The following is a 26,635-nucleotide window of genomic DNA, read 5'->3' as shown; positions in this document are numbered from 1 at the left end:
TATTACAGTGTGGAACAGATGGCCGTACAGATCACTCCCTAAAGGTGCTGCTCCCCAACAAGACAGCAGTCGGGGGCCAGCGTGTGGGTCACTCTGGACCACCCACAGTCCAGGAGTAAACACAGGTCCCAGCAACTGATTGTGTCACTGTGGGTCCACCCCCACCCCCACAACCCCAACCCCCACCCCCCCCCACCCCCACAACCCTACCCCCACCCCCACAACCCTACCCCCGCCCCCCCCACACCTCCCACACCCCCAACCCCACACCCTACCCCCCCCCCCACACCCTCCCCCACCCCCCCACCCCACAACCCTTCCCCCACCACCCCCCCAACCCTACCCCCACCCCCCCAACCCCACCCCCCACCCCCCCAACCCCACCCCCACAACCCCACCCCCACCCCCACAACCCCACCCCCACAACCCACACCCCCTACCCACCCCCACCCACACCACTGTCAGTATCCTCCCATTTATTGTGTACTCCCTTGCCTTGTTTGCCCTCCCCAAATGCATTACCTCACACTTCTCCAGATTGAATTCCATTTGCCACTTTTCTGCCCACCTGACCAGTCCATTGATATCTTCCTGCAGTCTACAGCTTTCCTCCTCACTATCAAACACATGGCCAATTTTTGTATCATCTGCAAACTTCTTTTTCATGCCCCCTACATTTAGGTCCAAATCATTAATATATACTACAAAAAGCAAGGGACCTAACACTGAGCCCTGCGGGACCCCACTGGAAACAGCCTTCCAGGCACAAAAGCACCCATCGACCATTACCCTTTGCTTCCTGCCGCTGAGCCAATTTTGGATCCAATTTGCCACTTTCCCTTGGATCCCATGGCTTTTACTTTTCTGACCAGTCTGCAATGTGGCACCTTGTCAAAAGCCTTGCTAAAATCCATGTACACTAATCAATACGCTACCCTCATCGACCCTCCTTGTTACCTTCTCAAACAATTCAATCAAGTTAGTCAGGACACGACCTTCCCGTAACAAATCCATGCCGATTGTCCTCAATTAATCCGTGCCTTTCTAAATGACAATTTATACTATCTCTCAGTGTGGAACTCTCTCCCACAAAAAGATATTAGCTCAATGAATAATTTTAAATCCAAGATCGATAGATTTTTGCCAGCCGAGGTTATTAAGGGATATGGAGTCAAAATGCAGGATGTTGCTTTTGTTGAGGAAGTGCTGCATTGTTAGAGGTCCATCGGATCAGACATTAAACCGAGGGCCCCCCCCCCCTCCAGTTCAGATGGATATTAAAGATCCCATGGCTCTATCTGAAGAGTTCACCCAACACCGCCAAAAAACAGATCAACCAGCCATTCAGCTCATTGCTGTTGGTGGGATCTTGATCTGCATTCACTTGAACATCCACTCCCTTCACCACCGGGCGCACCGTGACTGCAGTGTGTCCTAGCTACAGGATGCACTGCAGCAACTCGCCAAGGCTTCTTCAGCAGCACCTCCCAAAACTAGCGACCTCTACCACCTAGAAGGGCAAGGGCAGAAGGTTTATGGAACAACACCACCTCCAAGTTCCCCTCCGAGTCATACACCATTCCGATTTGGACATATATCACCGTTCCTTCATCGTCGCTGGGTCAAAATCTGAGTGGAACTCCCTTCCTAACAGCACTGTGGGAGAACCTTCGCCACAGGGACTGCAGCGGTTCAAGAAGGCGGCTCACCACCACCTTCTCAAGGGCAATTGGAGGAGTGGAGAGATTGCAGAGGGTTGTCGGGCTGGAGGAGGTTACAGAGATAGGACACTATAAAAATGCAAATCTGTCTCAATTCCCAGATTGGTGCAGGGGTTGGGGAGGAGATACTGTTTTGTAGCTGATACAACTGGACCTATTTAATAAGCACAGAACAATACTTGTGGATAAAATACAGACTATGGACCACAGTCAAACGCTGGTGTGTACCAGTTGTCTCACAGCATCACAAAAATGTTGGGCAGTTTGACAACAAGATTTATAAGAATCTGCCAAAACAGTTAGTAATTTGAGCTTCATTCATATCACAGATGCCCAGGTTTCTCCATTGCATAAACAGACACAAACCTATGGGGAAGAAAAGTCAATGGAACAACAGAACAGAAGGAAAAGCGAAATACTACAGATGCGGGGAACAGAACAGAACAGAAGGAGTCTTTTATCAGGAAAGCTCAGCCACCATGCGGCTAAAATCTCCAGACGGTAAAGCCGTAACCCAACACGGATCCTTTTAAACACAAATTCAGGCTCCGTTGATGACTCCAAGTGTTGATGGAGCAAATCTTGCAGACCAGGAAACTCCTATGTTCAATTCCTGGTACCACACTCGCCGAGATAAATCCTGGAGTGGGGCTTAAAAACCATAAGCTTCCGATTCAGAGCCAGGAGTGCTACCAGCTGAGCCATGCTGATATCAATCCTCTTTTCAGCTGTCTTTGGTTGATTTTTTTTTTTACTGAATATGTAGAAACAAGATCAAATGACACTTGTTACACTGCACCTCTTAGCATTGTGCTCGGTTTTATAGAAATAAATGACTGCCATTAACAATGAAAAGAAAGAATTTGCATTTATGTACAGTCTTTGCACCCTCAACAGCCAATCAATTACTTTTGAAGTTCATTTGTTGTTGTTTTAAAGCAAACACGACAGCCAGTTTACGCACAGCAAATGAGATAAATGACCTAGAATCATACAGCATAGGAGGCCATTCAGCCCATCGTGCCTGTGCCGACTCTTTAAAAGTGCTATCCAATTAGTCCCATTCCCCTGCTCTTTCCCCATAGCCCTGAAAATTTTTCCTTTCAAGTATTTATCTAATTCCCTTTTGAAAGTTATTATTGAATCTGCTTCCTCCACTCTTTCAGGCAGCGCGTTCCAGATCAGAACAACTCGCTGTGTAAAAAAAATTCTGTTCATCTCCCCTCTGGTTCTTTTGCCAATTACCTTAAATCTGTGTCCTCTGGTTACCGACCCTCCTGCCACTGGAAACAGTTTCTCCTTATTTACTCTATCAAAACCCCTCATAATTTTGAACACCTCTATTAAATCTCCCCTTAACCGTCTCTGCTCTAAGGAGAACAACCCCAGCTCTTGATTTTTTTTTTGATGCTGCTGATTGAGGATGAATATTAGCCAGGACACTGGGGAGAACTTCGAATTGTGCCATGGGATCTTTTACATTTTGTTTTTCATCATATCTGAAAGATGGCACCTCTGACAGATGTTATTATTTATAAAGCCCAGTATATACCAAAGGTGCCTTTTTAAATTATCATTGAGTAATCTAAGCAAAGTGCTAAGGTTCTCAGTGTAGGGCATAACCAAGGCTAAAAAACAGTAGGAAAGAAGATGGGATAACACAAGAAGTATTGGTTAAAAGATATTGAACTTGGGTTTTAAAAGCCTGTAGATTGTAGAAGGGAGGTGAAGAGTTCCACAATCTTCAGGGCCCTGAGCGTGTTAGCGAGGGATCGGACCGAGGAGTCTTAATCTCAATACAGTAGAATTACAGGGAAGGGAAAAAGTGTGTAGGATGGGGGATTGGGATCTTAGGAGGGAATGGAGAGGAAAGTTCAGAGGAGAAAGCTGCAGTGTGGGACCAAATTGGATAGCTCTTTCAGAGAGCCGACATGGGCACAACAGGCCGAACGGCCTCGTTCCATGCTGTAAGACTCTATGAACTGACCTTCATTAGATTGATAGACAGAGTTAGAATCATAGAATCATACAGTGCAGAAAAAGGCCATTCGGCCCAACGTGCCTGTGCCGTCTCTTTGAACGAGCTATCCAATTAGTCCCACTCCCCTGCTCTTTCCCCATAGCCCTGCAAATTTTTCCCCTTCAAGTATTTATCCAATTCCCTTTTGAAAGTTATTACTGAATCTGCTTCCACCGCCCTTTCAGGCAGCGCATTCCAGAGTTGTAATGCAAAGAGAAGTGAGAGGGTGGAAGGTCAGGTCTTCGGACTCCCATTCACACGTCTGCACTTTCCATTCAAGACTAGCTCAGTCAACAAAAAATTCAAATGCATCACAACCTGAAACAGACAAAGGTACTGGAGAGACAGAGAGAGTGCAGACAGTCCCCACCTATTTCAGGATGCGCGAGAGGCTGACTTGATTGGTAGTTCTGATGGTTCTGGCTCTGTCCTCTCGGCCTGTTCTAACCTGAGTGTTTAGGAAACTCTACAATCGCCCTGCCTCTTTTTCTACCTCTTTGAAATAAATGTTTGAGGTGCAGCCAGAGGAGCAGGAAAACTCGCATGTTAATAAATGCTGGTGAGAATCGCCAACTCATTAAAACCAACCATCAACGGTGAATATTTAGCTTTGTAAGTGGATATTTTTAGCTCTTGCAATGTGAGGGGGGAGGTGATTACACAGTACGGAGTAATACTGAGCCACACACAAAAACAACAACTACTTGCATTTATATAGCACCGTTAACATCTCAAGGTACTTCACAGGAGCGATTATCAAACAAAATCTGACACCGAGCCACATAAGGAGATATTATGACAGGTGACCAAAAGCTTGGTCAAAGAGGTGGGTTTTAAGGAGCGTCTTAAAGCAGGAGAGAGAGGTAGAGAGGCGGAGAGGTTTAGGGAGGGAATATACAAGACCCAAGTACAATTTCTGGTCTGTGCGAGTTAGCCAATCTCAGTCAGGGCAGCAGCTGACGAACTACAGTTTGTCTCTGCGTCATCTGATCTCGGGAGAAGAATCAGCCAGGGCCCCAAACGCGATCGACATACCGCGAGTGCTGCTGGAAAGCAACATACAGCCTTGCGGGCGGGCACTGGCCGGGTATTTTTCTCCCCTCGGCACAAATCACCGTTTATTTTAAACGGGTTGGCTCCTGCGTTAAGAGAAAACAGGCACAGGGAATTTAGAACGGGCATTCCGACTGGGAACAGCGGGGGTCAGGACTCCCAGACAAGGGCGGGACGCGGCTCCACGTGCCCTGTCTGGGCTCACTCATGAATAACGGCCACTGGGGCGAGGTACCGGAGGGCAGTTGGTGCCGTGACACCCGGACCTCTTCCCCAGAGACCTGAGCACGTAATCCAGGCCGACACTCCCAGTGCCAGTACAGAGGGAGTGCAGCACTGTCGGAGGTGTTGTTTTACGGATGAGACGTTAAACTGAGGCCCCTTCTGCCCCCTTCAGGCAGAACGTAAAAGATCCCACGGCCACTATTTTGAAGAAGAGCAGGGGAGTTCTCCATAGTGTCCTGGCCAATATTTATCCCTCAACCAACATCACAAAAAAATTATAACAGTCATTATCGCTGCTGCTTGCGGGATCTTGCTGTGCGCAAATTGGCTGCCGCGTTTTCTACATTACAACAGTGACTACACTTCAAGAGTACTTCATTGGCAGTACAGCGTTTTGGGACGTCCTCAGGTTGTGAAAGATGCTATATAAATGCAAGTTCTTTTTCTCAGAGAGACTCAGTAGAACTTTAAAAAAAAAATAACCTGCTGTTAGAATAAAAGTCCATCACCGGCATCTCCACATCATAGAATAAAAGGAGATGTGATTTATTTTTTCTCCCATTCCTTCCCTTGCTTTCCTCTTTAAGCATTGTAATGTACGGATCTCGCCCCCAAACTATTATTGCTGAAACATAGAAAGGTCACATTCCATTACGGGGGATCTGTAACCGTACGCAGCCAGTAGCTGATCCATAGTTATAATTGCCAGTTGTCCTCGAACAGCCCAGGAGCTTAAAGTTCAAGGTACGCTCATCAACATCTATAAAACATAACTGGCACCTGGGACTGGGGTAATAAAAGTTCCACGGCCATATTTAATCGTATCCTGGACAGGTTTATTAGGTGCGTTCTCGAGACAGGCTCCCCATTCAATATCCTGATTAAGCAAATCCTTTACTTTCCCCGATGTAAAAACAAAACAAAAAATCTATTAAAAATCTTGTTAAAATAGGCCCCGGTGGCACACCTCAGCAAGAAGTGAGTGAAGTGTAAATTACTACGCAACCACTGTAACACCATTTGTATTGTTTACTGGTGTTGAAGAAGTATCGTCCCGGTGAAAACACTGTGACAGAGTGACTTAACCACTGCCGGAGTTCATCACTGGTACAATAATGAACTGGCTATTCTCCCTGTCCTGGGGAGGAGGCACTGGGGAAGTGGGAGGGGGGGGGATTTTAAAAATCACAGCTGCAGTTTACACCCCAATGGTTAAAAACGGTTTTGCGCTGAGACAAATCTGAGTGTGCCGTATGGGGCCAGTTTCTCAAGGGTCAGCTGCTCACCGTGATTATGTGCAGCTAAGGTGCAGATTTGGACCTGCGCAGACAGCACCCTCGTAGTGGGAGGGGAAAATTGTAAGTCAAATTTGAAGGGTTGGGGAGTTTCAAAATACGGTGACAAAATTCTGAAAGCTTAGCAAAGCCTGAACACATCCCAACCCAATGCAGCCTTTGCCAAATCTTTCGGACGAGACGTTAAACTGAGGCCCTGCCTGCCCTCTCAGGCGGATGTACAAGATCCCATGGCCACTATTTCGAAGAAGAGCAGGGGAGTTCTCCTCGATATCCTGGCCGATGTTTGTACCTAAACCAACATCACTAAAACAGATTATCTGGTCGTTATCACATTGCTGTTTGTGGGAGCTTGCTGTGCGCAAATTGGCTGCTGCATTTCCTACATTACAACAGTGACTACACTTCAAAAAATACTTCACTGTGAAGCACTGAGGTTGTGAAAGGCGCTGTATTAATGTAAGTTCTTGCCTTCTTTCACTGGTTGTTACAGTGACTGGTTCTCAGCTGTTTTCTCTTTCCTTTCAGTTCTTCACTGAGCACCCTTACAATTACCTATTGAGCTCACACGTGTTACCGTGCTAAATTGAATAACGCAGACTCAGACTGCGTGTAAAAGCTCACCTTGCAGGACTGATCCCCACTTAAAGCAAAGGAAACAATGTATTGGGATTGGGGGCTTCACACAAGGCTAAGAACCTGCAATTATTAACTGTCTTCTATTTTTCTCCCCTGTTCCCCCTGAAGGTGCAGACTCCTGCTAGGGTACGGATCCAGGAGCAGCAATAAATATTGGACACTTGGCTAATGAGGGAGCAGAAAAAAATTCAGCCAGGATTTCCACTCCTAGTAATCCCCCTGCTGGGAAGGACGTGGTCTGGACATCTCTGCCGATGCTGGTCGACAGCCTGGCATGTGATCTACTCCCAAGTCAACTACAACAACGTGCATATATATCGCGCTTTTAACGTAGTAAAACGACCCAAGGAGCTTCACAGGAGCGATTATCAAGCAAAATTTGACACCGAGCCACATAAGGAGATATTAGGACAGGTGACCAAAAGCTTGGTTAAAAGGTAGGTTTTAAGGAGCGTCTTAAAGGAGGAGAGTTGGAGAGGCAGAGGGATTTAGGGAGGGAATTTCAAAGCTAGGGAAAGACACGGCCGCCAATGGTGGGGCGACGGAGATCAGGGATGCGCAAGAGGCCAGAATTGGAGGGGTGCAGAGATCTCGGAGGGTTGTAGGGCTGGAGGAGGTTAGAGAGATAGGGAGGGGCGAGGCCTAGAAGGGATTCGAAACCAAGGATGAGAATTTTAAAATCGAGGCATTGCTCGACCGGGAGCCAATGTAGGTCAGCGAGCACAGGGAGTGATGGGGGAACGGGACTTGATGCGAGTTAGGATACGGGCAGCAGAGTTTTGGATGTGCTCAAGTTTATGGAGGGTGGAAGATGGGGGACCGGCCAGGAGGGGATTGGAATAGTCAAGTCTGGAGGTAACAAAAGCATGGATGAGGGTTTCAGCTGCTGATGAGTTGAGGCAGGAGCAGAGGCGGGTGGTGTTATGGAGGTGGAGGTAGGCGGTCTTGGTGATGGAGCGGATTATGGGGTCGGAAGCTCATCTGCTGCAATTCTGGTTGTCAGAGAGGTGGCAGGATTGGCTACTTGGTCAGTGATTTGTCTCTCGTGCTGTGGTTACAGGTTGTGTTACCTGAGTGAACTGGCTTTCCGGGGGGTGGGGGTGGGGGGGTGAGGGAGGGAGGGATCTGCAGCACAGTTAGTGAGTCACCATCACTCAGGAACCGTCTCACTTTGGGACTTTCAGTCCAAAATCGAGACGCTCTGGCAGCAGATTACACTCCGTGCGGTAGATGGCGAGATGTCACGGTAACCGAAGCCACTCGCTCTGGGAGAGATGGATCGTAATACCGCGCAGCCACTGCACCGAGCTGCACTGCCCACCTTCACTACAAGCGGCAGGAGCAGAACCTCGTCCAGCCGGTCTTTGAACAGAGATTAGGAGACAATGTCGGCACAAAGTGTTAGTGAGGAGGCATGGTGACCCTCTCTCTCTCTTCTGCATTACCTTTCACAAGATTAATACTGGTGAAGGGAAGCTTAGTGAAGGGAAGCTTAATAAAGGCCCAACCCTCTCACCTTGAACCTATCGTTTGCATTTAAAAGATCATAAAACCCAGAAGGACATGGTCTGTAAGTAAAGGAGGGCTCCATCAATCAGCGTAATAGGACAACAAACCCTCAGTAGTCAGTGTGTGAATCCTGGCTGTGGGATTTATGCAGCTATCTGTAGTTGTTCATGGCCAGCAAGGACTGCCAAGAGCCGTAGTTCATTCTGAACTGGAAAAAAAAACACTGCTGCAGCCGTATTAAGAAGTCCCACAGGAAAAGAGAACAACTTGTCCGCATCGATTTCTACAAAAATGGGACAGAGGCTGGTGGAGCAAGTGGTAGATAGGCGAGAGAGAGAGAGAGAGAGAAGAGTTCCAAAGCAGTAAATCTGCAGGTTATTTTCTGTCAGAAATCCATTTCGAAGCTTCCATTAGGCTCTTGGGAGCGATGGATGTGGCAGCGGCAGCAATCAGTCTCACCAAACTGATCACAGGGGCTACCGAAAACGGAACGCTGAGCGCACTCCGTTAGCGAATAGGTGAGGTCGGCACAGTTATGCGGTGCATCGCATGGAGCTCAAACACGGTCTTCCTGGCCTCTCAGTTTATCACGAACCATCCCCCCAGGCCACAGGTAAAGAACTACATGTACGAAACACCAAACTTGAGGAACACACAGACAGTCATTTCTCTGTCCCCCTCCCCCAACTAATTTCCAGCCTCAACAGCTTTTTGTTTGGGGGGGGGGGTGGTGGAAGAAAGAGTTCCAGATTTCCACTCCCCTTTGTGTGAAGAAGTGCTTCCTGACATCGCCCCTGAACGGCCTGGCTCTAATTTTAAGGTTATGCCCCCTTGTTCTGGACTCCCCCCACCAGAGGAAATAGTTTCTCTATCTACCCAAGCAAATCCTTGAATCATCTTAAACACCTCGATTAGATCACCCCTTAATCTTCTATACTCGAGGGAATACAAGCCAAAATGCTAAAGGGATCACGGGATATGGGGAAAAAGCAGGAACAGGGCACTGAATTAGACGATCAGCCATGATCATTTTGAATGGCGGAGCAGGCCCGAAGGGCCGAATGGCCTACTCTTGCTCCTATTTTCCATGTTTCTAGTCTATGTAATGCACAGCAAAAAATTAGGGAAACGGGAGAAGAACAGGTCTGAAATAAAACAGAAAATGTAGACCAGACACAGTTGGTCCACCAGTCTGGAACAGAGAAAAAATAGTTCCATACCACAGGTGCACACTCGTGCCATCACTGTGCTCTGTCAAAGGTCTCCACCCCAAATGTTAACCTGCTACCCCACCCCCAGACACCAAGAGACCCACCCCCACATCACCAGTACCACTGCTGCAGAGAAAATCGAGGATATCGTCAGGGTCCGCAGTTACTAAAGTTAGTGTTCAGACCACAGGGTTGCAGAGTGCCCAGGGGAAAGAGGAGATACTGCTCCTGAAGCTCAGGTTTAGCCTGGCTGGAACAGTGTAAGAGATTAAAGAGGGAGAGGATAGGGTGGGAATGGGCCTAGCAGGTCTGCACGTTCCCCTCCAAGTCACACACCATCCCGACTTGGAAATATATCGTCGTTCCCTCATCGTCGCTGGGTCAAAATCCTGGAACTCCCTTCCCAACAGCACTGTGGGAGAACCTTCACCACACGGACTGCAGCGGTTCAAGAAGACGGCTCACCACCACCTTCTCAAGGGCAACTAGGGATGGGCAATTAATGCCGGCCTCGCCAGCGACGCCCACATCCCATGAACGAATAAACAAAAAGGTCAAGTGGAAAGCCACAGGGTCACAGCTCAGACAGAACGGCTAGCCTGCGATCTGATGAAGGGTTTACACTTGAAACATTAACCTGCCTTCTCTCTTTGCAGGTAGGTGCTAGCTACGTATCTCCAGCATTTTCTATTTTTATTGCAGATTTCCCAGTATTTGCAATCTTTTTTTCCTTAACTTCGAGCAGTTTTGAATTTGCTGCTGCATTTCAAGACTGGACTGCAGGAAGGGTGCATCAACAGGGCTCCAGGGGTCAGGCAGGCAGCTCTGGTGAGCTGCCTATGGTACACATCTGGTGCACTGAACCTTCAACATGTTGTCTGCATGACACCCGCCAAATGGAGGAATACTGCACTCAACAGTCATCGAATCATAGAAAGGTTACAGCATGGAAGGAGGCCATTCGGCCCATCGAGTCCACGCTGGCTCCATGCAAGAGCAATCCAGCTCGTCCCACTCCCCCGCCCTATCCCTGTAGCCCTGCAAATTTTTTCCTTTCAAATACTTATCCAGTTCCCTTTTGAAGGCCATGATTGAATCTGCCTCCATCACCCCCTCGGGCAGTGCATTCCAGATCCTAACCACTCGCTGTGTAAAAAAGTTTTTCCTCATGTCACCTTTGGTTCTTTTGCCAATCACCTTAAATCTATGCCCTCTGGTTCTTGTCCCTTCCGCCAATGGGAACAGTTTCTCTCTATCTACTCTGTCTAGACCCTTCATGATTTTGAATACCTCGATCAAATTTCCTCTCAACCTTCTCTTTGTTCCAAGGGAAACAACCCCAGCTTCTCCAGTCTATCCACGTAACTAAAGTCTCTCATCCCTGGAATCATTCCAGTAAATCTCTTCTGTACCCTCTCTAAGGCCGTTACATCTTTCCTGAAGTGCGGTGCCCAGAACTGGACACAATACTCCAGTTGTGGTCGAACCAGTGTTTTATAAAGGTTCATCATCATTTCCTTACTTTTGTATTCTGTACCTCGTTTTATAAAGCCCAGGACCACGTATGCTTTTTTTAACCGCTTTCTCAACCTGCCCTGCCACCTTCAATGATTTGTGTACATCTACCCCCAGATCTCTCTGTTCCTGTACCCCTATTAGAATTGTGCCCTCTAGTTTATATTGCCTCTCCTCATTTTTCCTACTGAAATGCATCACTTTGCATTTTTCTGGGTTAAATTTCATCTGCCATGTGCTGCCCATGCCACCAGCCTGTCTATATCCTCCTGAAGTCTATCACTATCCTGTTCACTAACATTCCACGTTTTGTGTCATCTGCAAATTTTGAAATTGTGCCCTGTACTCCCAAGTCCAAGTCATTAATATATATCAAGAAAAGCAGTGGTCCCAGCACCGGCCCCTGGGGAACACCACTGTACACCTCCCTCCAGTCCAAAAACAACCGTTCACCACTGCTGTCCTGGATTATCGTTTCTAAAAGTTTCCTCGCCACTGAGGTTAAACTGACTGGCCTGTAGTTGCTGGGTTTATCCTTACACCCTTTTTTGAACAAGGGTGGAACATTTGCAATTCTCCAGTCCTCTGGCATCACCCCTGTATCTAAGGATGTTTGGAAGATTATGGCCAGTACCTCTGCAATTTCCACCCTTATTCCCTCAGCAACCTAGGATGCATCCCATCCAGACCGGATGACTTATCTACTTTAAGTACAGCTAGCCTTTCTAGTACCTCCTCTTCATCAAATTTTGCCCATCCAGTATCTCAACTACATCTTCCTTTACTGAGACTCTGGCAGCATCTTCTTCCTTGGTAAAGACAGATGCAAAGTACTCATTTAGTACTTCAGCCATCCCCTCTGCCTCCATTAATAGATCTCCTTTATGGTCCCTAATTGGCCCCACCCCTCCTCTTACTACCCGTTTACTGTTTACATGCCTGTAGAAGACTTTTGGATTCCCTTTTATGTTCCCGCCAGTCTATTCTCATACTCTCTCTTTGCCCCTCTTATTTCCATTTTCACTTCCCCTCTGAACTTTCTATATTCTGCCTGGTTCTCACTTGTGTTATCAACCTGACATCTGTGATACACCCCTTTTTTCCATTTCATCTTACTCGCTTTGTCTTTTGTCATCCAGGGAGCTCTGGCTTTAGTTGCCCTACCTTTCTCCCTAGTGGGAATGTACCTTGTCTGTACCCGAATCATTTCCTCCTTAAAGGCTACCCACTGTTCAATTACAGTTTTGCCTGCCAATCTTTGATTCCAATTTACCCGGGCCAGATCTGTTCTCATCCCATTGAAATTGGCCCTCCTCCAATTGAATATTTTTACTTTAGAGTGGTCCGTGTCCTTTTCCACAGCTATTCTAAACCTTATGATACTATGATCGCTGCTCCCTCACTGACACTTGCTCCACTTGGCCCACCTCATTCCCTAGAACCAAGTCCAGCAATGCCTCCTTCCTTATTGGGCCAGAAACTTACTGGTCAAGAAAGTTATCCTGAACACATTTCAAAAATTCCTTCCTCTCTTTGCCCCTTATATTATTATTATCCAGTCTATATTAGGATAGTTGAAGTCCCCCATTATCACTACTCTATAGCTTTTGCACCTCTGTGTAATTTTGTTGCAAATTTGCTCCTCTATATCCTTCCCACTAGTTGGCGGCCTATAGAATACCCCCAGTAGTGTAATGGCACCTCTTTTGTTTCTTAACTCTAACCAAATAGATTCTGTCCTTGACCCCTCCAGGACATCCTCTCTCTCCAGCACTGCAATATTCTCCTTAATCAATACTGCCACCCTCCCCCTCCTTTCTTCCCTTCCCTATCTTTCCTGAACACCTTGTATCCAGGAATATTTAGTACCCAATCCTGCCCTTTTTTGAGCCAGGTCTCCATTATTGCCACGTCATCGTATTCCCATGTGGCTATTTGTACCTGCAGCTCACCAACCTTGTTTACCACACTTCGTGCGTTTACAAACATGCACTGTCAACCAGTCTTAGATCTTCTTGTACTCTGTCTTAGTCTGATCCCACCTAATACTGTGCTATTACTTGCTTTAGTGCTATCTTTCTCCCCAGATCCTTTGTGCCCCTTGTTTCTCCTTTGCAATGTTACATCCTGGTGCCCAACCCCCGACCAAATTAGTTTGAACCCCCCCCCACCAGCACTAGCGAGCCTCCCCACGAGGACATTCGTCCCGGCTCTGTTGAGGTGCAACCCGTCCGGCCTGTACAGGTCCCACCTTCCCCAGACCTGGTCCCAATGCCCCAGGAATCTAAAGCCCTCCCTCCTGCGCCATCTCTCCAGCCACGCAGTCATCTGCTCTATCCTCTTATTTCTATGCTCCTTTGCAAGTGGCACCGGGAGTAATCCGGAGATTACTACCTTTGAGGTCCTACTTCTTAATCTCTTTCCTAACATCTTAAAATCTTCCTGCAGGACCTCATCCCTCTTTCTACCTATGTCGTTGGTACCGATATGGACCACGATCTCTGGCTGTTCACCCTCCCCTTCCAGAATGTTCTGCAGCCGGTCAGTGACACCCTTGACCCTGGCACCAGGGAGGCGACATGCCATCCTGGAATCACGTCTGCGGCTGCAGAAATGCCTGCCTGCTCCCCGAAGTATTGAATCCCCCATCACTATCACTCTCCTGACCTTTCTCCTCACCCCCTGTACAGCTGAGCCACCCATGGTGCTGTGGTCATGGCTCTGGCTGCAGTTCGCAGAGGAACCCTCTCCCCCATCAGTATTCAGAACTAAATACTAGTTAGAGAGTGAGATGCCCTCAGGGGATTCCTGCACTACCTGCCTGGTCCTCCTTATCTGTCTGGCGGGAACCCAGTTCCTCTCTGCCTGCACTCTCCTGAAACGTGCTATCCACGTAGCTCTCAGCCTCGCGGATGCACTTCAGTGACGCCAGCTGCTGCTCAAGCTCCGAAACCTGGAGCTCGAGCTCCTCCAGCCGACGACACTTCCTGCACCTGTGGCTGTCCAGGACACGGGAAGCATCCTGGAGTTTCCACATGGCCCAGGATGTGCATTCCATGGGACTGAGCTGCCCTGCCATACCTCAATTTATTAGATTATTAACTAAACTTAACAAAAATAAACTAAAGACTAAAAAAAAAACTCACCAGAAAAACAGTCAACAGCTACTCACCAAACAGTCCCACAGTGGAGTAGGGACTTGTCTATGGGTGGGGAGGTAGCAGACAATAATTCACCACAGACTGTTCTCTCAATCTTCTGACAGCTGATTACACCAAGATGCAGCGAGGATAGTTAATAGGTTAACAGCTTGGCATAAGTAAAGGACATCATGGGATAGTTAGCATAGAGGGCTGTAGTAAAGGAGGAAGTGCAGAAACCGCAGGGGTACATTAGGCATGATAGCTTAACAATACAGAAATCAACGCTAATATCTGTGTATTATGAATTTATTCCATGTGATAGAGGCTAACATAGTTTTAAATAAGGTCGTTAGGATTCTGAAAGTCAAGCAAGAGGTGATCATGCAGAGTTTAGGGCAACTTAAGAAAGGGCAGAATTCATCAAAGGATCTGTGTAAAGGATTATGTCCTAGTTTGGAGATACGTGTCTGGGGTAGGTTACTAATATGCTGGTGTCAACTGTGGCTCAGTGGTAGTGTTCTTGCTTCTGAATCAGAAAGTTGTGGGTTCAAGTCCCACTCCAGAGACTTGAGGACTTAATCCAGGCTGACACTCCCAGTGCAGTACTGAGGAAAGTGCCGTCTTTCGGATGAGACGTTAAAACGAGGCCCCATCTGCCCTCTCAGGTGGACGTAAAACACCACTATTTTCAAAGAAGAGCAGGGGAGTTCTCCCCAGTGTCCTGGGCCAATATTTATCCCTCAACCAACATCACTAAAATGTATTATCTGGCCATTATCACGTTGCTGTTTGTGGGACCTTGCTGTGCGCAAATTGTCTGCCATGTTTCTTACAATGACAACACTTTAAAAAGTACTTCATTGGCTGTAAAGCGCTTTGGGATGTCCTGAGGTCATGAAAGATGCTATATAAATGCAAGCAGAGTGAATCATAACAATGGTGCAAGGCTATCTCATCTATGAGGCTATCCACATTCCAACATTTATGTATGGGTGGTGCAACATTGCCACCTTTGAATGATAGCATATGACACGTAAGGATCACATAGCAATGGTCTCGGAATTGATTGGTTCAGAGCAAGTCACCTGACGTTGCTTAGGCACTGTCCCTCCAGGTGTATAAATATAAACCATTTTCAATAGTTTGTTGGTATTCAGCACCGAGAACTTGCCTGGATTGGAGTGGTCTGGAGTCCCCGGTGGGTATCCTACTTGTGAGTATATAGAAGCATATACTTGCTTGCACTTTCAACATTTAATAAACCAACAAGTTAATTTATCTCTGGCTTCTGAACCTATAAAAATTTATTCACAGAAATGGGTATAAATGAAGTAGATATATAATTATATGAGAATTATTTAACAATCCTATTGTCATATTTTAAAACATCACTCTTACGATTTGTGAATTTTAAATACAATTGCTTCATTTTCACTGCCTCCCTGCAATATGAAGATTCTTTTAAGTGGTAGAAAATCTAGCATACCATGCAAGGAAGCAGACAGAGAAATGTGTAACACCCCTACTCCCCGCTCCCCCCCACCCCGGCCCCCAGTATCAGCTTGACTCCGTTGGTAGCACTCCTGCGTCTGAGTCAAAAGGCCATCAGTTCAAATTCTGCCACAGAACATGAGCGCATAATTTAAAACCAGCACTCAATGGGGACCTGCATTGTCAGAGGTGCTGACTTTCTAATGAGGTGTCAAACTGAACTATCGCCGGCCTGTTCAGGTGGAAGTTAAATATCCTGTGGCACTGATCAAAGAAGAGCACAGGAGATCTCCGTGTCCTGGACCACCATTCCTCCCATGACCAACACCACCAAAAACAGATTAACTGGTCATTTATTTGTTGGGACCTTGCTGTGTGCAGATTGGCTGCTACTTTTGCTGTAAAACACTTTTGGAGCTTTGAGGATGTGAAAGATGCTATATAAATGCAATTTCTTTCTTAAAAGCAGAACAAAATCTATCAACCAAAGTACTACAGTGGCTTTTTAAATATCCAACACACTTTAAACAAATACACTTTGCGTGATACTTTTAATTTATCACATTGAACCCACTGTTGCCAACGCCAGTAACAGACCTGTAACCAGCAGTACCTCACCCCAGTGTTATACAGCCCAAAGCTCTTCCCTGGACTCACCCAGGTTTGGAAGGACACAGTCTATAACTGGCTGTTTCTCACAGCTCAAGTGGGCACAGTACGCTCTTTCAAACAGCCGGCACAGGCACGATGGACCAAATGGCCTCCTTCTGTGCTGTATGATTCTATGATTCTACGAAGAGGGAGCTGGGCCGGTCCTTGACTGGGGCAAAGACTGCATCATATAGAAGGTAAGTGGATTAATAGATAACGGACACTTGGTCCGTGTGATCTTCTGGACTGGTTTCAATCGCCCGAGAGGTCGGAGAGGGATTTTCTAGAGTTTTCTTCCCCAATTGGTCCTGGGGTTTTTCTCTTGTCATTTGCCCCTCCCAGGCGATTACATGACTGTGGTAAGTAGGTTGGGGGGGGGGGGGGGGGGCGGGGGGGGAAGTGTCTGGTCAGGATGTCCCGGCCATCATGAGTGTGGGGTGGGCTTGATGGACCAGCTGGTCTTTTCCTGCCCGTTATTTACGTATGTTCGCACAACCACTTTGGTGATATCCTCCTGACTACACACCGGTCGCTGTACCTACCATCACTGAGTTGGCACGGTTATTTTGGGGTTGGGGATTGGTGAAGAAGTCCGTGTTGTGATTTAATCGCCCATGTCCGCCATAGTCTCCTGCGTCAGTATCCAGGACCATCTTATACCTGGGCGAACAGATTAAGGAAAAAACAACCCACTCATAAGTGCTCTGACAAATTATCCAAGCGTGCACACAGCTCAATCACTTATAGTGACAAATCCCTGGGTGCACATACAAAGAATTACTTCAAATTTACAGCACAGAAACAGGCCATTCTGCCCAACAGGTCTATGTCAGCCACCCTAAATGCATCCGTGCAATTGGCCTCAACTAATCCATGTGGTGGCAAATTGCACATTCTCACCGCTCTCTGGGTAAAGAAGTTTCTCCTGAATTCCCAATTTAATTTATTTATGACTATCTCATATTTATGGCCGCTAGTTCTGGCTTCCCCCACAAGTCAAAATATCTTCTCTACATCTACCCCATTAAACCCAGATTGAGAAAGCGGTTAAAAAAAAGCATACATGATCCTGGGCTTTATAAATAGAGGCACAGAGTACAAAAGTAAGAAAATGATGATGAACCTTTATAAAACACTGGTTCAACCACAACTGGAGTATTGTGTCCAGTTCTGGGCACCGCACTTTAGGAAAGATGTGAAGGCCTTAGAGAGGGTGCAGAAGAGATTTACGAGAATGATTCCAGGGATGAAGGACTTTAGTTACGTGGATAGACTGGTGTTGTTCTCCTTGGAACAGAGACGGTTGGGAGGAGATTCCATAGAGGTATTCAAAATCATCAGGGGTCTAGATACAGAGAAATTGTTCCCATTGGCGGAAGGGTAAATGACCAGAGGACATAGATTTAAGGTGATTGGCAAAAGAACCGAAGGTGACATGAGAAAAAACTTTTTTACACAGCGAGTGGTTAGGATCTGGAATGCACTGCCCGAGGGGGTGGTGGAGGCAGATTCAATCATGGCCTGCATAGTGGCTATGTTACTGGACTAATAATCCAGAGTCATGAGTTCAAATCCAGCCATGGCAGCTGGAGAATTTAAATTCAATTAATTAAATAAAATCTGGAATAAAAAAACTAGTATCAGTAATGGTGGCCATGAAACTACCGGATTGTTGTAAAAACCCATCTGGTTCACCAATGTCCTTTAGGGAAGGAAACCTGCTGTCCTTACCCGGTCTGGCCTACATATGACTGCAGACCCACAGCAATGTGGTTGATTCTTAAATGCCCTCTGAAATGGCCTAGCAAGCCACTCAGTGGTACAATCTCACTACAAAAAGTCATAAGAAGAATAAAACCGGACGGACCACCCGGCATCGGACCACTAGGCACCGGACATGACAAAGGCAAACCAAGCCCAGTCGACCCTCCAAAGTCTTCCTCACTAACATCTGGGGACTTGTGTCAAAATTGGAAGAGCTGTCCCACAGACTAGTCAAGCAACAGCCTGACATAGCCATACTCACAGAATCATACCTTTCAGCCAACATCCCAGATTCTTTCATCGCCATCCCTGGGTATGTCCTGTCCCACCGGCAGGAAAGACCCACCAGAGGTGGTGGTACAGTGATATACAGTCAGGAGGGAGTGGCCCTGGGAGTCCTCAACATTGACTCTGGACCCCATGAAATCTCATGGCATCAGGTCAAACATGGGCAAGGAAACCTCCTGCTGATTACCACCTACCGTCCTCCCTCAGCTGATGAATCAGTCCTCCTCCATGTTGAGCGCCACTTGGAGGAAGCACTGAGGGTAGCAAGGGCACAGAATGTACTCTGGGTGGGGGACTTCAATGTCCATCACCAAGAGTGGCTCGGTAGTACCATTGCTGGCCGAGTCCTGAAGGACATGGCTGGCGGACTGGGCCTGCGGCAAGTGGTGGGCGAACCAACACGAGGGAAAAACCTACTTGACCTCGTCCTCACCAATCTACCTGTCGCAAATGCATCTGTCCATGACAGTATTGGTAGGAGTGACCACCCCACAAGTCCTCGTCGAGACGAAGTCACTTCTTCACACTGAGGACACCATCCAACGTGTTGTGTGGCACTACCACCGTGCTAAATGGGATAGATTCAGAATAGATCTAGCAGCTCAAAACTGGGTATCCATGAGGCGCTGTGGGCCATCAGCAGCAGCAGAATTGTATTCCACCACAATCTGTAACCTCGTGGCCCGGCATATTCCTCACTCTATCATTACCAACAAACTAGGGGATCAACCCTGGTTCAATGAGGAGTGTAGAAGAGCATGCTAGGAGCAGCACCAGGCGTACCTAAAAATGAGGTGCCAACCTGGAGAAGCTACAAAACAGGACTACATACATGCTAAACAGCGGAAGCAACATGTTATAGACAGAGCGAAGCAATTCCACAACCAACGGATCAGATCAAAGCTCTGCAGTCCTGCCACATCCAGTCGTGAATGGTGGTGGACAATTAAACAACTGACGAGAGGAGAAGGCTCTGCAAACATCCCCATCCTCAATGATGGCGAAATCCAGCACATGAGCGCAAAAGACAAGGCTGAAGCGTTCGCAACCATCTTCAGCCAGAAGTGCCGAGTGGATGATCCATCTCGGCCTCCTCCCGATATCCCCACCATCACAGAAGCCAGTCTTCAGCCAATTCGATTCACTCCCGACTTAACAGCACTGTGGGAGAACCTTCACCTCACGGACTACAGCGGTTCAAGGCGGCGGCTCACCACCACCTTCGCAAGGGCAATTAGGGATGGGCAATAAATGCCGGCCTCGCCAGCGACGCCCACATCCCATGAACGAATAAAAAAAAAGGGAACTGGATAAGTACTTGAAAGGAAAAAATTTGCAGGGGTACGGGGACAGGGTGGGGGAGTGGGACCAGCTGGATTGCTCTTGCATAGAGACGGGCATGGACTCGATGGGCCGAATGGCCCCCTTCCGTGCTGTAACCTTGCTATGATTCTAAACCCTATCATAATTTTGAAGACCTCTATCAGATCACCCCTTCAGTCTTCTCTTTTCAAATCACTTATTGTAACAAATCCCAGTGTGTGGAAGTCAATAACTGTGATTCAGTTATTTACTGTGTATAAGCCCCACAGTACCCTGGACGTGGGGGGGGGGGGGTGGCAGGGAAAGAGAACCACCCAGGGTTCCCGCTGATGGTGACTATCCACTGACCCTTTGCTGGAAAGGTGCCTGTGAATTCTGAGTAAAAACTGAAACACGATTGGGTTCAGCTTGGTGCCCTACTATGGTTGAATAGCCTTCTGGCACTCACTGTCGAGATTCATATAAGGAGGACAGCCATTTGGGCTAGGTCAGCAGTAGCTGACAAAACATACAGCGATGGCTAGAACAGGATATTCAGTACAGTTCTGCCTCTACGAATATTGGAACTTACTGCATGTAGTGTGAGGAAAGGGTTAATCAGAGGAGCAGAAGTCAGAATGATACCGGGGTTAAATTATGAGGACAGGTTGCATGGACTGGGCTTGTATTCCCTCGAGTATAGAAGATTAAGAGGTGATCTAATTGAGGTGTTTAAGATGATTAAAGGATTTGCTCGGGTAGATAGAGAGAAACTATTTCCTCTGGTGGGGGGAGTCCAGAACAAGGGGGAATAACCTTAAAATTAGAGCCAGGCCGTTCAGGGGTGATGTCAGGAAGCACTTCTTCACACAGAGGGGAGTGGAAATCTGGAACTCTCTCCCCCCAAAAAGCTGTTGAGGCTGGGGGTCAATTGAAAATTTCAAAACTGAGATTGATAGATTTTTGTTGGGTGAGGGGATTAAGGGTTAGGGAACCAAGGCGGGTAAATGGAGTTAAGATACAGGTCAGCCATGATCTAATAGAATGGCGGAACAGGCTCGAGGGGCTGAATGGCCTCCTCCTGTTCCTATAATTCTGGTGTGGATTCAGAGTGTTCCAATACTGTAGTAATGTTAACTATTAACCGTTTTTGGTTAAGTGGGGAGCCATGATTCTTAAATTGTAATGTCTTACAATTGCACAGTGACACAGCCATTCTAAGATGGCGGCCACCGAACCCTTGTGCGGAGACTGACCCTTACATCACCAGCAGGTTTTTAATGTGAAGTAATCACCTGCTTAATGGGATAAGTTAATTGGAGATGCGCCAGTCTCGAGTCTGAGAGAACTGTCGCACTGATCTGTGGCTGCAGGGACATCAGTTAATCCTGCTAACAAAAATATCAGGGCGGGGAGGGGGTGGGGAACGGAATATTATCTTTTAAATTCGAGTTTAGAATAAAGGGCTGGTGTTGAATGACACAGAATCAAAGTCAGACTTCGAATTAGTAGTTTCACTCGGTGGCAGAGGAAATATATGTGAGGGAGAAATTGGGGAGTTATACTGATCTCGTAAGCTGAATGGAAAAAGTGAAGATATCAGCTCATAAACTGAGTATAGATTGTTATTGATGAGGTATAGATTGTTATTAGTTTCTCCTAATATGGAGTTGTTTTTAAACTTTTGGTGTGATCATGTAATGTGGAGGCACGCTGATGATCACAAGTAGGGGCAAGAGAAAGGTATAAAAAGTGGTGAATTGCAATGAGAATTTGATTTAACCGGAATACTGAGCTCAAAACCGTAACACGTTGAATCTCACAATCATCAGGTGTGGTTATATGATTAAGTATATGCTTAAGTGCCATTGCATGCACTATATACTTAATAAATATTAATGCTTGCCCTCAACATTTCAAGAACTGTAGTGATTTTGAAGAATAGATAAAACATCTGATCTAATTGATTGGCACCCCATCCACCACCCTAAACATTCACTCCCTTCACCACCGGCGCACTGTGGCTGCAGTGTGCACCATCCACAGGATGCACTGCAGTAACTCACCAAGGCTTCTTCGACAGCACCTCCCAAACCCACTGCCTCTACCACCTAGAAGGACAAGGGCAGCAGGCACATGGGAACAACTGAAGGTGTTGATAAACACATGGGAGTATGACATTGTTGCTGTCACAGAGACATGGTTGAGGGAGGGGCAAGACTGGCAGCTCAATATTCCGGGGTACAGAATCTTCAGGCGAGACAGAGGGGGAGGTATAAGAGGAGGGGGGGTCGCAATATTAATTAAAGAATCAATTACTGCCATAAGGAGGGATGATATATTGGCAGGTTCCTCTAATGAGGCCATATGGGTGGAGCTTAAAAACAAAAAGGGGGCAAGCACTTTGATGGGAGTGTACTATAGACCCCCAAACAGTCAGGGGGAGATAGAGGAACAGATATGTAGGCAAATCTCAGAAAATTGTGCAAATAATAGGGTAATAATAGTGGGGGATTTCAACTTCCCCAATATTAACTGGGATACTCAGAGTGTAAAAGGCTTAGAGGGTACAAAATTCTTAACGTGCATCCAGGAGAGCTTTTTCAGCCAGCATGTAGAAAGTCCTACAAGAGAGGGGACGGTACTGGACCTAATTCTAGGGAATGTGGCCGGCCAAGTGGAAGAAGTGCTAGTAGGTGAGCACTTTGGTGACAGTGACCATAATTCGGTGAGATTTAAGGTGGTCATGGAAAAGGACAGGGAGGGGCCGGAAATAAAGGTTCTAAATTGGGGGAAGGCCGATTTTAATAGGATAAGGCAGGATCTGGCCAAAATGGACTGGGATCAGCTGCTTGTAGGAAAATCCGCATCGGAGCAATGGGAGTCTTTCAGAAGGGAGATTGAGACCATACAATGGCAACATGTTCCCGTAAAGGTCAAGGGTGGTTCCAAGAACTCCAGGGAACCTTTGATGTCAGGGGATATACGAGAATGGATTAGGAAAAAAAGGAGGGCTTTTGGCAGATACAAAAGGCTAAGGACGGAGGAAGCCCTAGAGGAGTACAAAAAGTGCAGGGGGATACTTAAAAAAGAAATTAGGAGATCAAGGAGGGGCCATGAAAAAACTCTGGCGAGCAAAATAAAGGAAAATCCTAAGATGTTTTATAAGTATATTAAGGGTAAGAGGATGACTAGGGAAAAAATAGGGCCCATTAGGGACAAAAATGGCAATCTGTGTGTGGAGCCGGAAGATGTAGGAGGGGTTCCAAAAGAATTTTTTGCATCTGTTTTCACTATGGAGAAGGACGACGTAGACAGAGAAATACGACAGGGGGACTGTGATAGACTCGAACATATTAACATCGAGCGGGAGGAGGTATTGGCGGTTTTAGCAGGTCTAAAAATGGATAAATCCCCAGGCCCGGACAAAATGTATCCCAGGCTACTGTGTGAGGCAAAGGAGGAGATTGCGGGGGCTCTAACACATATATTCAGAACCTCTCTGGCCACAGGGGTTGTGCCAGAGGACTGGAGAACCGCTAATGTAGTACCATTATTCAAGAAGGGGAGTAGGGAAAAACCGGGGAACTACAGGCCAGTGAGCCTAACATCAGTGGTAGGAAAATTATTGGAAAAAATTCTGAAGGACAAAATTAGTCTCCACTTGGAGAAGCAAGGATTAATCAGGGATAGTCAACATGGCTTTGTCAAGGGACGATCATGTCTGACTAATTTGATTGAATTTTTTGAGGGGGTGACTAGGCGTGTGGATGAGGGTAACGCAGTGGATGTGGTATACATGGATTTCAGTAAGGCCTTCGATAAAGTCCCGCACAGGAGACTGGTCAAGAAGGTACGAGCCCATGGTGTCCAGGGTGCCTTGGCACTTTGGATACAAAACTGGCTTAGTGGCAGAAGGCAGAGGGTGATGGTCGAAGGTTGTTTTTGTGACTGGAAGCCTGTGGCCAGTGGGGTACCACAGGGATCTGTGCTGGGGCCCTTGCTGTTTGCGGTCTACATTAATGACTTGGATATGAATGTAAAAGGTATGATCAGTAAGTTCGCTGATGATACAAAAATTGGTAGGGTGGTAAATAGCGAGGAGGATAGCCTCAGTCTGCAGGACGATATAGATGGGTTGGTCAGATGGGCGGAACAGTGGCAAATGGAATTTAACCCGGAAAAGTGCGAGGTGATGCACTTTGGAGGGACTAACAAGGCAAGGGAATACACAATGAATGGGAAGACCCTAGGCAAGACAGAGGGTCAGAGGGATCTTGGTGTGCAAGTTCACAGATCCCTGAAGGCGGCGGAACAGGTAGATAAGGTGGTAAAGAAGGCATATGGGATACTTGCCTTTATTAGCCGAGGCATAGAATATAAGAGCAAGGAGGTTATGATGGAGCTGTATAAAACACTGGTTAGGCCACAGCTGGAGTACTGTGTGCAGTTCTGGTCGCCGCACTACAGGAAGGATGTGATCGCTTTGGAGAGGGTGCAGAGGAGATTCACCAGGATGTTACCAGGGCTGGAGCGCTTCAGCTATGAAGAGAGACTGGGAAGATTGGGTTTGTTTTCCTTGGAGCAGAGGAGGCTGAGGGGGGACATGATTGAGGTACAAAATTATGAGGGGCACAGATAGGATGGATACTAAGGAGCTTTTTCCCTTCGTTGAGGGTTCGATAACAAGGGGGCATAGATTCAAGGTAAAAGGCGGGAGGTTTAGAGGGGATTTGAGAAAGAACTTTTTCACCCAGAGGGTGGTTGGAGTCTGGAACTCACTGCCTGAGAGGGTTGTGGAGGCAGGAACCCTCACAACATTCAAGAAGCATTTGGATGAGCACTTGAAATGCCATAGCATACAAGGCTACGGACCAAATGCTGGAATATGGGATTAGAGTAGACAGGGCTGATGGCCGGCGCGGACACGATGGGCCAAAGGGCCTCTATCCGTGCTGTATAACTCTATGACTCTATAACACCACCTGCACGTTCCCCTCCAAGTCACACAAGATCCCGACTTGGAAATATATCGCCGTTCCTTCATCGTCGCTGGGTCAAAATCCTGGAACTCCCTTCCAAACAGCACTGTGGGAGAACCTTCACCACACGGACTGCAGCGGTTCAAGAAGGCGGCTCACCACCACCTTCTCAAGGGCAATTAGGGATGGCAATAAATGCTGGCCTCGCCAGCGACCTCCATGTCCCATGAATGAATTTTAAAAAATCATAAATAAATGCATCTTCCAACAGCATTGGGAAGACTGAAACTGTCATCACAGCTTTGTCTACCAGGCCCTGGGACACAGGCTCGAGAGTTTGTCTGTCCTGGGCACTGGTATCACTGGGGCCCTGGTATCACTGGGGGCTGGGGCCCTGGTATCACTGGGGGCTGGGGCCCTGGTATCACTGGGGGCTGGGGCCCTGGTATCACTGGGGGCTGGGGCCCTGGTATCACTGGGGGCTGGGGCCCTGGTATCACTGGGGGCTGGGGCCCTGGTATCACTGGGGGCTGGGGCCCTGGTATCACTGGGGGCTGGGGCCCTGGTATCACTGGGGGCTGGGGCCCTGGTATCACTGGGGGCTGGGGCCCTGGGCCCTGGTATCACTGGGGGCTGGGATCCCCAAGCCTGATAGGATTAGAAGGGAGCAACTAGAATAACTGGCGAGTCTGCTGGTGTTTCCAGCATTTCCCGCGTTGAATTTGCTGTATTACTCAGCTAATTTCACTGCCTTCTGATCCACCAACAAAGGGTTCACATCCAAAACAGTCACCTCTCTTTTCAGGTGCTGATGGACAAGCTGTGTGTTTCCGACATTTTCTGGTTTTACTTTAGAAAGGTAGAAATGGAGGTAGAGATAGAAGCAGTGGCAGAGACTCTGTCTATCTCATCTATCTATCTTCTAACTGGTTCACAAATGTCCTTTAGGGAAGGAAACCTGCCGTTCTTACCCGGTTTGGGCCTGTATGTGACTCCAGTCCCACACCGACAGGGTCGACGCTTAACTGCCCTCTGAAGTGGCCTAGCAAGACACTCAGTTGTAACTAGGGATGGGCAATAAATGCTGACCTTGCCAGCAAAGCCTGCATCTCACGAATGAATAGAAAAAAAAAAGCAGGAAGTCTTTCAACCAAAATAAAGAGCAGCTTGCGAAAGTTGTGACTACAGCAGGATAAATCCAGGTATAACAACACATTACTGAAGCTATGTTTATAACCGGCTTTCTGGAGGCAGTAATCAGTGCTGATCAAGATGCTTATGAGTAGAAAATGCATCTCCCAGTGTTAAATTGCTCAGCAACTTCCTGATCCAGCCATCTGCTGAGCAGGACTAAATTACCATTAACACAGTGATGAGCAGAGCAGCAATCCAGGGAAAGGGAGAGAAAATAAAGTGACGAAAAAAACATTTTCAGATTGATGCAGTTTAAGCAGCAGCTGAAGATTTTCTTTCCTCCTAGTTCAGTTAGGACTCAGCACTAACGGGAGTTCAACATGCAGAACAGCTTTTGTTCCCGAGACACTCGGTCGTGGGGTCAAGCCCCGCTTCAGGATTTCAGCACATAATCCTGGCTGACACACCCAGTGCAGTAGAGGGAATGCTGCACTGTCACAGGTGCTCTCTTTTGGAACATAGGAACAGGAGTAGGCCATTCAGCCCCTCGTGCCTGCTCCGCCATTTGATAAGATCATGGCTGATCTGTGATCTAACTCCATATACCTGCCTTTGGCCCATATCCCTTAATACCTTTGGTTGCCAAAAAGTTATCTATCTCAGATTTAAATTTGGCAATTGAGCTAGTATCA

The 26,635-nt window shown here is 47.2% G+C and overlaps 1 protein-coding gene across 2 annotated transcripts in view; it reads right to left on the bottom strand.

Annotated features, from left to right (window-relative positions):
- The window catches only part of LOC137327517 (1,4-alpha-glucan-branching enzyme-like), a 426,685-nt gene that overhangs the window by 15,876 nt on the left and 384,174 nt on the right, over positions 1-26,635 (bottom strand). For both annotated transcript variants that reach the window (XM_067993414.1, XM_067993415.1), the window contains exon 15: positions 17,016-17,133. In XM_067993414.1, coding sequence (XP_067849515.1) covers positions 17,016-17,133 — 118 coding nt within the window. The remainder of the gene's footprint in view (positions 1-17,015; positions 17,134-26,635) is intronic.

This window comes from Heptranchias perlo, chromosome 11 (assembly GCF_035084215.1).
Source record: "Heptranchias perlo isolate sHepPer1 chromosome 11, sHepPer1.hap1, whole genome shotgun sequence".
NCBI classification, from domain to species: Eukaryota; Metazoa; Chordata; class Chondrichthyes; order Hexanchiformes; family Hexanchidae; genus Heptranchias; species Heptranchias perlo.
The sequence above is the reverse complement of the archived record's forward strand: the minus strand, read 5'-3'. Positions and strand labels throughout refer to the sequence as shown.